The 13,191-nt window shown below is 44.9% G+C and overlaps 1 protein-coding gene across 6 annotated transcripts in view; it reads left to right on the top strand.

The window, feature by feature from the left end:
* Positions 1 to 13,191, top strand: part of GALNT11 (polypeptide N-acetylgalactosaminyltransferase 11) — an 83,386-nt gene that overhangs the window by 12,758 nt on the left and 57,437 nt on the right. For all 6 annotated transcript variants that reach the window (XM_006129319.4, XM_025187869.2, XM_075922801.1 and 3 more), the window contains 2 exons: positions 2,415 to 2,747; positions 6,624 to 6,747. In XM_006129319.4, the coding sequence (XP_006129381.2) occupies positions 2,453 to 2,747; positions 6,624 to 6,747 (419 nt within the window). In that variant the 5' untranslated portion in view covers positions 2,415 to 2,452. The remainder of the gene's footprint in view (positions 1 to 2,414; positions 2,748 to 6,623; positions 6,748 to 13,191) is intronic.

The following is a 13,191-nucleotide window of genomic DNA, read 5'->3' as shown; positions in this document are numbered from 1 at the left end:
GCAAGAAAAACTGTTATAATCAAAGGCTGTAGCTTTTGATCTAATCTGTTTGCTACTTGGCAACTTATCTGAGCCTATATTGACCTTGGCAACATCCTTGACCTTCATTAGCAAGGGCAGTTAGACTTTAGGCAGGTGCTTCGAAGCCATGGTGTAGCAGTAGCTAAACTAGTGAGCCAGCCAGATGTATTCAGAAATCCTACGCATTTGTTTAGTGTCTGGCTGCTTTCATGGCTATAAGTCATAGCTCAGCAGCAACATCCTTTTCTAGAACATTGGGGAAGGATCTTGACTGATGATGAGTTCATTACCTTTATGCAGAAGGACAGCATAAGACTTCACCCCATTTAAGTCATTGGGGCTTAAGTGCTGCAAAAGCTGGCACTTCGTGCAGGGATAAATACAACCTCGTAAAACTAGTAGGTAAATATTTTTTCTTTGAAGAATTTCCACAAATGAAGGAGTAGCATGGTCTGACCTGAGGAACTCTTGGGTTTGATTGACACATTTTGGTCTCAGACAAGTCACTTGGCGCTCAGAATTCCACTGGACTACAAAAGTGTGTTTTTTCTGTAAACTTCAGCTGGAGCATGATCATAGGATTAATCTTTGTTAGTTTCCCAGCGTTAAAAAGGAAATGATTTCTCCCTACCTCAAAGACGTTGTAAAAAGGATTTGTAAAGTGTCTGTCTGGAAGAGTCTGGAGATATAAAGCGGTTTCATGACTATTTGATAGTCCCTGGAAGGAGGCCGGTAGCTAGTGCGCTCCCAGCCCCACTCGGGGAGTTCTCTGCCACCCTGCACAGCTGCCTCTGTGTCAGAGGCAGCTGTGCAGGGTGGCTTGTGGGAACTGGTCTATGAGGGGAGTCAGTTTAAAAATTAGTTCCCTGTGCAGACTCTCTGCCTGCTGCTCCGCATTGCTGCCTCTGTATTTAGTATGGGATGGCAGAAGCCCCTGTCCACAGGGGGACTGAGCTCTCCACAGATAAAGGCTGCTCTGGCATCCCACAGAGCAGCCCCTATATATTGCGGGGAGGGGAGGGGAGATGTCAGTCTGAGCTCCTTGTGGACAGAGGTTGCTCCACTGCAGCAGCCTCTGTCCATGGGGAGCTTGGACCCTTCTCCTACAAGGACAGGGGCTGCTCGGTGGGATGCTGGAGCAGCCTTTGTCTGCGGTGACCCCAGGCTGCTGCGGACAAATGCTGCTTCATGATAGCCCTCTCTCCCCCAACACACTGAGGTTTCTGATAGAGGCAGCAGCGCGGGATGGGAAGGTGGATTTGGTGCTCATGGGGAGTTAGCTTTTAAACCAGCTCCTTATAGGCACAGACTTCTGCTTTCTCTCCCTTCTTCCACCCCCACAAGTGGGAGGGGGAAAGTGCATGTAGTCAATAAGATTAACCTGTAATCCCAGGCTTGTCAGTTAATTGTGTAGCTGTCTACACGTTGACCTCCCTGCACTCAACTGGCCAAATAGCCGCTTGTGGCTAGCTTGTTGGACACCATGGCCTTAGAATGAAACTCTGGGCTGGTTTGCTTCTTCCCATTTCCATTGTGGAGCTCTTTGCCTGCTACAAAATGGACTGTGGAACCCATTCCAAAATGTGTAAGGATATTTAAGGATCTTCAGGAAGCCTGTAACAATCCAGTCTCAAAGCTAAGGATTCCTCTGGAGACCTTGGAGCATCCTGTCACAGAGAGGGTTCTGCAAAGTAGGTGCCCAGGCTTGTACCTTTTTCTTGGTAAGCTTTTCAGGGCCAGATGAGATACTCACTGTACCCTCTTCCACTGTCCCACCTACTGTAGGTTAGTTCCCAGACTCTGGCTTGGCCCTGTCCTTCCTTCCCCTGCACAGATCCTGACATTGCAGAGTGTCTTTTGACAAATAGGATGGTGGTCTCAGTGAGATGCCTTTTTAACTCTTTCCTTCTGCAGAGGAGGAGTTAGCTTGGCAGAGGGATCTTGGTGGCATTTCCAAGATGCTTCCTTAAGTTACTCCCCTACCCTCTCTGGATCTCAGTCATCCCTTCCCAGCTGTATTTTTTTTGTGTGTGTATGTATCTCCCCCCCCCCCCTTGTCTACATATATTTCTTCCCTTTCTCTTTTGAGAGGAAAGTATTACTTTTTAATAAGTTACAAGTCATGCAACCACTTTGACCAATACACTTTGGTGCATTGTGGACACCAACTTGAAACAAAATGCTGTTAATATTTCACCCATCACCCTTTTATTTGAAGATACAGAATATTATGCAGACTAAGCAAGTATATTTTTAATTTTTGGATGGGAGAGGAAAGATTGAAACCTCAAACATAAAATTAAAATAGACCTTGCATTTTATGAAAAGTTGGAATTTAGAGTTTAGTTATAACTCTATAACAGCTCAACTCTGTTTCTTTGATTCTCTTTCAGGGAATTGAGAATGGGTCATCAACAATGCTAGGTCTACAATGGGAAGTGTCACGCTTCGCTATTTCTGCTATGGATGCCTTTTCACATCGGTGACCTGGACCCTTCTGCTGTTTGTTTATTTCAACTTCAGCGAAGAGACCCAATCTTTCAAGAATGTGCCCATCAAGGGGCTGGAACCTCAAAAGCCACTTCCTAAAAAATTCTATCCCCGTTTCACTCGGGGTCCAGTTCATGTTCTCGGACCACAATCGAAAGACAACAATATAAGGAATCCATTTGGAAATCATGCACATGACCTGGTGAAGGGAGACCTGGACCTCTCCCCTGAAATGGGTAAGTAGACTTGGTCACCTTCATTATCAGGGACTTCCATGGACATACAAACACATCTTAGTTAAATTAGAAATGAGATCATGAGACTTTAAAATTGTCTAAGGAAAAATTTTATATTCAAATAGCATATTTTTTTTTATTTACCAAAATGTATAACGTCCAGGGTAGAAACTTGGTATAAAATCTTGCCACTGGTAGCATTTGCATATCTCTTGGTAATTTACCTTGATGGGGATTGGACTAAAATATGTGTGAAATTTTAGAGGCTGCAGAGATGCTCAATTTTTCCAACCTACAGGATTTTAAAAAGTAGTTTGCAATGCATTAGTATGAGACCCGGACTTCTTATGTATGTATCATAGAAATATAACATCTACTACAAATGAGGCTAGAAGTTATGACAGGTTTACTCATCTGACAAGTAGGGTCAAATCTTGCTTGCTTCATTCAGTCAAATAGTCCTGGTGTAATGAACAGACCTACTTAGATCAGGTCTATACTAGACCCAAAAGGTTGACTTAAGGCAGGGCTACTCAACATGTGGCCCACGGGCTGCATGCGGCCCATGGCCCATTTGTTTGTGGCCTGCAGCACAGTTTGGGTTTACGTGGGGCTCAACATGCAGCCCACAGTTGGAAGCCAATATAATGGTCTTCTGTTAATATGCATTTTAGTAGTTAAATTCCTGGACTGTCATTGCTCGTTAAAAGTGCTGTCATATGGGGGGAAATTGGGTAAATATTGCATTTTATTAATATCAGCAGAACTGACTTAAATGGGCCTGCGTATTGTGTAGTCTTGCTGTAATCTTTGTATTTATGCCCATCAGTGTGACAGAAGATATTTCCATATATATGCAACCACACTTAAGTTGCGGCCTTAAGCATGTGCTGAGAGTATCACTGTGGCCCCTGGAGTTTCCAAAGTTGAGTAGCCCTGGCTTAAGGTATGCAACTCCAGATATGTAAATAATGTAGCTGGATTCAACGTACCTTAAGTCGAGCTTGGTGCTGTCTCCAGAGTGGGAGGTCACTGGGAGAAAATGCTCCTATTGGCTTCCCTTTTTCCTCGCGAGGAATAGGAGTACTGGGGGTGCCCTCAGCTTCAATTTAGCAGGTACTTACTAGACCTGCTAAATTGAATGCCAGAAGATTGATCTCCAGTGCAGCAAGTGGAAATGTAGTTTTGAGTATAGCACTTTGATCATAGGACTGGAAGAAGGTAGCACAAGTCACTCCACTTGTGTTTTAACTATTTCTTTTGGAAGTAGAATATATTTTGTCTAGCTGGCAGTGCTGGCTAAAACTCCCTTCATGGTAAAATTTCAATAAAGCATCAGCTGTTGGAGAGTTTTATGGAGTTTCAGAAAAAGCTTACCAAAATGTAAATGTGGACCTGCTCACAGGCATATATGATACATTTTGGAAAGCAGTTTACCTTCTAACAGCCAACTTGTGATGCCACATGGCATGCAAATTTTGTATCGACTTGCTGAATACCAACAGCAACAAATTGCTGGATAGTCCAGAGGTGACCATTTCTTTCCAAGTATTCACTACTCATCAGGAAATGAATTGGGAGAGTTGCAACAGAAAATCTTTGATCCTGAAACCCAGAGACTGGCTGGGCTGGTGAAAGCCAAGTGTATTATATTGCAGGACACTTCTTGTATGAAAATTTGGGAAACAGCTGGGCCTTTGTTACATTAGACTTAGTGTTGGAGGGAAGGGTTTCCTGTCTGTCCGGTCTGGAAAAATGATATATATTCTAAACTGTAAAGTTTAAAAAAAAAAAAAAAAAAAGTTTGTAGCTGAAAAGAAAATAGCACCTGGTAGGGTAATCTATATCTTTTTTTTTTTCCTTATAAGCTTATGAAACACATGCAACACTGCTGTAGTACAGGGTTTGTTGGTGTTTCCATTGCAAACCTCATTTTCCAAGGGTTTAGAATTGTTTGGATTGGAATTTGTCAGGCATTTTGTACGCATGTTGTTAGCCTGCGTGGAGCTCTTCAAAACCATCTTAAATAATATTTATGAGTTTGTCTTTGTTCAGAGAGAGAGAGAGGAAAAAATACTCCTGTGAGGTCAGGCTGTAGAACAAAAACCAGTGCAATTTGGCGTGAAGTTTTCAAGCATGTGGTCCTTCAAGTGGATGAAATGAACAGGCTCGATGGCAGTAGTGGTTGCTGCAATCCAGAAGATGCGAGTATGACCTAATTTAGAGCCTAACAACTCAGTGAAGTTTGGAACTCTAGAGCAGTAGAATTTAAATTGTTTGGATAGACAAAAGCATTGTTAAGTTCAGGTGTGCAGCTCCAAAGAAGGGTTTGTGCCACTGCATTTGTATCTACTGATGGACAAGGAAGGGAAGGTGATGCTATTAATAGTCACATACCTGACCTCTGTTCTTGTTGCATTTCAGTTATCCAGGTGGATACAATCCCATGGAGACAGACTGTATTGGTGTAAATTGTGGCTTCTTCTGAGGTAGCTTGCCATAGTGTTAAACCTCTGCTATCAAAGTGTGAGCTACTGCTGCTACAATAGTGTTGTGGCACTTAAGGCTAAAAAACTCAGTTCAGACCAGGCATAGAGCAGTCCCATTGGAGGGCCAGGTATGCTCCATCTGGAGAGTCACTGTTATATGTTCCAAGATGTAAATCCCATTACTTTGTGATTAGTAAGTCATGTTACATATGTGCTATGAAAGGAGATAAGGACCTATTCTTGCTGTCTTTCCCTTGCAAAAACATTTCTATAGCTTGCATTTCTCCTTCTGTTTTGCCCCTTTCCTTTCTGATTGTGTGGCCTCCCTGGATGGTCTTGAGACTGTCATTGCCCTAGGTCACCTGGATTTTGCATAGCTCTCCAAAGCAAAGTAATATCTTGGGCATATTGCAGAAGATGAATTTAGGGTTTCTTTGCTTATTGGTTTGTCAGACAATCGACATGTTGAGTAAGGGTGAAAAAAAAATAAATGAAGCCACCTGTTTCAATATTTCAGGGCTCGTACCAAGTGTTGAGAGATCTTAATAGTGCAACAACTTAGTGAAGTTTGGAACTCTAGAGCAGTAGAGTTTAAATTGTTGGCCCCAGTCATAGTCAGGGATGGAAAGGATGACATTACAAGACTTTACCATTTGCACTGTTGTGCTTTTTTAAAACATGGATGGCTGCCTTTACCCTCCTATTGCACTCAATTCAAATTGATGTTTCTGCTAAAACAATCAGCGAAGAAATAGTTATGTTGCTATTGAAGTTGTCATTCTGAAGCTTGAGTCTCAACATCTCAGGTATGACAAATGAGGATAGAGCAGGCTTCTTTGATTGCAGCAAGACAAACAATAGCAGTCTTAGGAAAACTGCAGTGCACAAGGGACGTAATTGGAAAGATTTTCTACCATTACAAGGACTGGGAACTTACTGTGTTTAAATAGAAACCTACACTTTTTGTAGACCATTAATCTGCTGTGGGTACCAAATTGATGCATCAAGTGCACTACATCTGGCTGGCTGGTTAGGTGTTTGACAACTGTGTTTTATACTGAGCTAAGAGTGAGGTTTTTAGGAGGAAGAAATGTGTGGGGAATAGGAAATAAACACAATGGGGTATCATTCTTTTTGGGGGGTGTTATGCTGTATTCATATATAGCTTATTTTTATTAAACCTATAAAAGCTCTTCATAGACTTAATCTATTGGGATAGAAATGAAAGTATTCACGCAGATATGTGTTTCGAAAACAGGGGTTTAAAATGATTTGTAAAGGAAGATTGTGATAGCCCTGCATGAGGTTACACTCCATTTTAGTACTTGATCATTGCTAGAGGACATTTTTGACCCTGTGAATTGATTTTGATATATTTCTATTACAGGTATGATTTTTAATGAGCATGATCAGGAGGTGAGAGACTTGGGCTATCAGAAGCATGCCTTCAATGTTCTTATCAGCAATCGGTTGGGATACCATAGAGATGTGCCAGATACAAGGGACGCAAAGTATGTCCTTTATGCCATTTTCTCTAAAAAATATAATGTTATGTTTTCAAGGGCCTAGTATGCTAAATAATGAGACTGGATTTAAACATTTGGCAACTACCCATCTATTACAGTTTGCTTTCAATATATCAGTTACCACTGAAGGCAGAAGTCCAGTCCTTTAATACTTGCAGTCAGATGGCTGGAGGTTATTGTTTTAATTTTGAGGGCTTGCTCTATTGAATACTGTTCAGAATTGGATCTCAAGAGACAAAGGGGAATGAGATGATAATTGTACATAATTAGAAAATTGCTGCTGAGCAGGTCACATTACAGATGAATGCTTCCTTAAGGGTGTGTGGGGGTGGGGGGTGGTTAAGAGCACCAAAATAAGTCCTATCTACCTGCTTTACCACACAGAATTCTCATTGAACTTAGATTTTAAAATATGACTGCAAAGAAATGCATGTAGAGAAGAATCTTTACAAATTAATGACAGGTCAGAGGATTAAGTAGAAATCATTTTATTTTTTCAGATGTTAAATGGATCAATTAGAAAGTACCCTGCTCAATTTAAATATGAGAAGCTATTTGATGGTCACCTCAAAGACCTAACTGCAAATATATGGTAGTGAAATAAGTTAGATCCGTGGTCACCAACCAGTAGATCGTGAGCTACTGGTAGATCTCAGGGGCTCTAAGAGTAGCTCTTGAGCTCTCTCTGAACTGCGCACCTGTGCAGTACATTTACATTAGATTTCCTCATTTGAGGAGCAGCTACTCACCGAGCAACAACACAGGTGAGTAGCTGCGAGGAATGGTGGGAGCTGGAAGGTCGGGAGGGCTGAAACACCCCAGCCAGCTGACTGTGGCTTTCACAGCTGGAGCTAGGCGCAGCCTCCCTGGGCTGAGCGCAGGGCAGCCAGGCTGGAGGGAAGAGAAGCAGCTGCCTGGCCAGCTGGCTATGGTGCTCAGTCAGGGTGCACCATGCTCCACATGGGCTGGCGCAGAGGAGAAGCTGCCTGGCCAGCTGGCTGTGGCGTTCAGCCCAGAGGAGGCTGAACCACGCTCCAGCTGATTGGGCGGCTTCCCCTCTGCGCCTGCCCACGTGGAGCTTGGTGGCACCCTGGCTGAGCATCATGGCCAGCTGGCCAGGCAGCTGCTTTTCTTCGCTCCAGCCCGGCTGCCCTGCGGTCAGTCCGGAGGGAGCGCGGGTCGGAGGCTTCCCTCCATGGCTGGTGTAGGGAACTCCCTGCCCCCAATCTTGTTCCCTCTCCTCTGCCCCAAACTTGTCCCCCGCCCTCCTGGCCCCCTGTTCCCTCTCCCTTGCCCCCCCCCACCCTGCTGCAGAAACTTGTCCCCCGGCAACCTGCCCCCCCTGCAGAAACCAGTTCCTTCTGGTACCCTGTCTCCTACTACAGAAACCTGTCCCCCTGCGCCCCTCTGCAGAAACCTGTCCCCTGCTGCAGAAACCTGTCCTGGCACCCTGCCCCCTCTCCCCCGCCCCCACTGGCACCCTGTTCCCTGCTCCAGAACCCACTAGCACCCCGCCCCAGTACTGTGTCCCCTGCTCCCAAATGACTTTTCTATGGGTCAGTGACCTCTGACTCAAGGCAGGTTCCCTGCCATTCTCATAAATAAAGACAATGCAGAAACTTTTTGTGTTTAACATAGTATTTTATTTAAAAATGAAGCCTGGCCAACAAACCCCCAATTGGGGCCAAGCCCCCATCTGGCCACAACCACTTCTGCAACTCCCCCTTCCCCAGACCCTAGATCTGAGCCTATCAAACACTGGAACCTCATGCCCTCAGCCCCTTACATACCCCAACCCAAATTCCTGCACCCTTACATCCATAAGCCTGTGGCTTGCTTAGTATCCCAACACTGCCCAGTCTGGAGCCCCCTCCCCGAGCCAGTGTCCCCTTCTCCACCTCCTCCTGCATCCTCATTTCCTCCCAGAGTTTGCACCTCTCACCCCTTCCCACACTCAAATACGTCATTCCCACCCCAGAGACTACACATCCTATCTCAACACAGCAAGGGTCCAGCTAGACTGCAGGAGTTTTTCAGGATTCTGGAGATATCCCAGAAAAACTCTTCTGCATCCAGGGTTGCGTTTGTTCTTCCGCTTTTTTAGTGGAAGAGCAAACATGCTCTTTCAGTCACCTTATATTCCTTTATCCACAAGGAATAAGGTGGCTTCCAAAAGAAGGGTTTTTTTCTGACATTTGGTCCAGTGTAGACAGGCCAAATGTTGGAAAAACCTTTTACTACAGAAGAATAAAATAAAAAAATAAAATAAAAAAATAAGCAGCAGTATAAGGATTGGAGATAGCAAGTGACGGAGAGGAGGAGAATAGAGAGGGCGGGGCATCAAGGAAGGGGCGGGGCTTCAAGGAAGAGGTGGGGTGGTAGTTCTGGGCTTGGTCTGTCATTTAAAAAGTGATCTTGGGTATAAAAAGGTTGGAGACCACTGGGTTAGATGATCCTTAGTTAATGTAACACAGAACTTTTGTGTCCACACAGAGAACCAACTAATGGTGATATTGATTCAATGTATTGATCAGAGTATGCTCAAAAGATCTCCATTAATGGACCATGAAGGATATTTCATGTCAAGACCGATACAATGGGCATAGAGATGTTTGTATAGTGCATACATGTATTCTGTACAAGTGTATGCTGACCTGTTAATATTAAAGGGGTGATATGGGGAAAAATTATTTTCCTGTATTAATTACATACTAGATTATTTTAAAAAGAAAGTATTTTTACAATCAGGTTTTTTCCATTTATTCTGTGGAGTGAATAGCAAAATGGTAAGCAGTGTGATGAGCATAACTGGGTGCTAGGTGCCCTTTTCAATATTCAATTTCACTTTTTCTCATGTACCAGTACAATATTAAGGTTTTTAATTAAAAACCTAAATTGTGTGTAAACTTACTTACACGCTTCATGAGCACTAGGGTTTAATAGAATCATAGTGTTGGAAGATACCTTAGATCCGTGGTCCTCAACCCGGTGCCCGCGGGCGCCATGGCACCCGCTGGGCCCTTTACATGTGCCCGTGGAGCAATCTGGGCTGGCCCCGCCCCCGGGCGTGCGGCAGGTGCCAGCCCCGGGCGTATGGCCGGCCCCGGCCCTGGGTGTGCTGCGCGTGCCGGTGCCGACCCTGACTCCTGGCCTCGGCCCCGGCCCCCACGCGTGCCCTTGCCGGCCCTGGCGCCGGCCTTGGCCCCGCTCCCGGGGGCGCTGCGCCAGCCCCAGCCCCGGGGGTGCCACGTGGAACCTGGGCAGCCCCTGCCTGGGATCGCGGCACATGCCGGTGCCGACCTCGGGCGTGCGGCGCATGCTTGGCCACGCCCCCAGTCACGTGGCCTGTGAGTGGCCCCGCCCCCATATGCGCAGCGTGTGAGCGGCCCCGCCCCCAGGCGCCCAGCAGCCCCAAAACGTTGGGGACCACTGCCTTAGATGATTATTTAGTCCACCCCCCTGTATGAAACAGGACCAGCCCCTACTAAATCATCCCAGCCAGGTCTTTGGGTTTGCAGTAAGCTATTTTATTTGATCTAAGAGGTAGCAATTTAGTAACTTAAATATAGGTTGGGGGATAAAGCTCTCAGGAATATACTGTAGCAGAGCAATCTTGCATGCATTTTAGGCAGGGCTAGATAACCTACATTCCTACTCTGTCTCCCTAATTATAAACCCTATGGCTACGTCTACACTGGCATGATTTTCCGGAAATGCTTTTAACGGAAAAGTTTTCCGTTAAAAGCATTTTCAGAAAAGCGCGTCGAGTGGCAGGACGCTTTTCCGGAAAAGTGTCCGTAGCCAATCTAGACGCGCTTTTCCGCAAAAAAGCCCCGATCATCATTTTCGCGATCGGGGCTTTTTTGCGGAAAACACTACTGTGCTGTCTACACTGGCCCTTTTCCGGAACAGTTTTCCGGAAAAAGACTTTTGCCCGAACGGAAACAGCATAGTTTTTCTGGAAAAGCACTGATGATTTTACATTAAATCGTCAGTGCTTTTCCGGAAATTCAAGTGGCCAGTGTAGACAGCTGGCAAGTTTTTCCAGAAAAGCAGCTGATTTTCCGGAATAACTTGCCAGTGTAGACACAGCCTATGATTCTAAATATTCTAGAACAATGTTTTTAGCTTGATTTTTTTTTTTTTTCTCTCATCCCCCAGAGGAACAGAATACCTCTCTCTGACTGAAGATGTTGCAAATTGTTCTGCTCAGTATCTCAAAAATTAGGCCCTTAAAGTTTAAATATTGAAGTTAATGAGTGTTGGAAGTCTTGATGGAGCTTGGGAATGGCAGAGTGCTCTGTCTTTATATACCAGTGCACCTTGCTACAAGCTAATAAAGCCTGGGAAGATATGAGATGCTGTCTTAAATAGGACCCTTTTTTGGTGGTGGGGATGATAGTGCTGTCTATCTAGTGACTCTTTTTATTCAGAAGCACAAGCTTTCTATACTCGATTACACTTTCATGGAGTAAAGCAACCATGACCCCCTCTTCAAAAAAACAAAATTATGGTATAACTTTGTTTTTTGGTTGTAGTTGCTCAGTTGAGTGTAAGTGTAAAGTGAACAACTTTCCTGATGAAACCAGAGTTACCGTTTTAAGTCCTCAGTATTTTGTTATTACTTAATCCCCTCTCAGTTGCCAGTATTGACAATTTACCCTGTGCCATATTTGATTTGTAGATATCAGAGAGAGAAATTGAAATAGGCAAATAAAAATCCTCCTATTTTTGTTGCAAGACTTGCATTGCCTGCTCTAACTACTGTGGCTAGGTCTACACTACAAAGTTTTTGCACAAAAACAGCTGTTTGTGCACAAAAACCCGCAGAGTGTCCACATCTCAAGGGTGCTTTTGCGTAAGTAAATCAACAGTAAAATGGCAGAACAGAGGGCTTTTTGCGTTGGAGTTGTGTCTCCTAGAATGAGGTTTACCTACTTTTTGTGCAACAGCTGTAGCACAAAAAGGCATGTGTGGACGCTCCATAGGGGTTTCTTGTGCAAACAGAGCCCATCTGAAAAAGCACAGGTGCTCTGATGTCCATTCTGTGAATGGCCATCAGAGCTTTCTTGTACAAGAGCATCCATGCAGTGTGGATGGTCTCTTGCGCAAAAGCGATGCCTTTGAGGTGTGGACGCGATTTGCGCAAGAAGTTTTTGACCAAGAACTCTTCCGCAAAAGACTTCTTGCACAAAAACCTTGTAGTGTAGACGTAGCCTGAGTGTTAGGAATGTGACCTTATAGCAATGTATTACCTATTGTAACATGCTGCACTAAACCATATTGATTTATGTGGGTCTGAATTGTGTGAACTGCAGGTCTGAGCTTCAGGGGATAGCCGAGTTAGTCAGTCACAGGAAAAAAAACAACAAATGGTTTGATAGCACTTTATAGACTAACAACTTGTAGATGGTATCACAGCCCACTTCTTCAGATGACCGGCGATAACTCCAGTCATCTGAAGAAGTGGGCTGTGCCCATGAAAGCTCATGATACTATCTACATGTTTTGTTAGTCTATAAAGTGCTACCAGACCATTTGTTGTTGTTTTTTTGCAGGTCTGAGGCTACTCTTCTTCTTTGAGCTCTAATGTAAGTATTGTGTTAATGTATGTTTTAGGCTTGGTCGACACAAAGCAATTTGTCATCCACCAAACTGTAAATGTACACACTACAGCCTTGTTCCTACCAATCAAAAGCCCTACAGCACTGGCATAATAACTACACGGCCATGAGAGGCATTGGGCTTATGCCAATATGATTAGGGCAATCCATTGTCCATTTAGACGCTAGGTTACTTACATCTCTTGGGTGTTACTCTTGTCAGTTTCATGGCTCCACTGGAACTATAAAGCTGACAAAAAAGCTGGCTCCTATCTCTTCAGGCTAGATCTATTTTAAACAGGGATTCCATGCAGGCATCCTGCTCCAGCTGCTGCCTGGGCTCTCCACAGGGAGCACTACTACCAGCCTGGCTCCCTCTTCCCAGTCTTGCAGCTGAGCACCCAGCCAGACTCTGGGTGTGGATCTCCCCTTCAGGAGTCTGGCTGCCTTGCCTCCGGCTCTCAGCTCCCTGCTGCCCACTGGGAGCATGGCTGTGACCAGTGGGGAACTTTGCAGCTCGAGCCTTATGTGGACTGCCTGGGCTCCTGGCAGGGAGCCAAGATGCTCATTTGGGGAAGAGTAGTGGCAGCCAGGCTCCTGGTGAGGAGTTGCTCATGAAGCTGAGAGCCCTGGCTCTCACCTTTCATCCCCACCTCCTCCACACACCCATGCTGCTCCTCTGAAGTTGGTGGAAGCCGTCCTGGTGAGGATGCACATCCCCCCACAGAAGAAGGGCAGTATGGACATGAACCACTTCAGTGATTATTATGGTGTCTGTAAAATGGCCTAACATAGTTTGTCGTACGGTTTATATTGTAAGACACGC

The sequence above is a fragment of the Pelodiscus sinensis genome, chromosome 2 (assembly GCF_049634645.1).
Source record: "Pelodiscus sinensis isolate JC-2024 chromosome 2, ASM4963464v1, whole genome shotgun sequence".
Lineage (NCBI taxonomy): Eukaryota > Metazoa > Chordata > Testudines > Trionychidae > Pelodiscus > Pelodiscus sinensis.
This window is presented reverse-complemented; position numbering and strand designations above follow the sequence as displayed.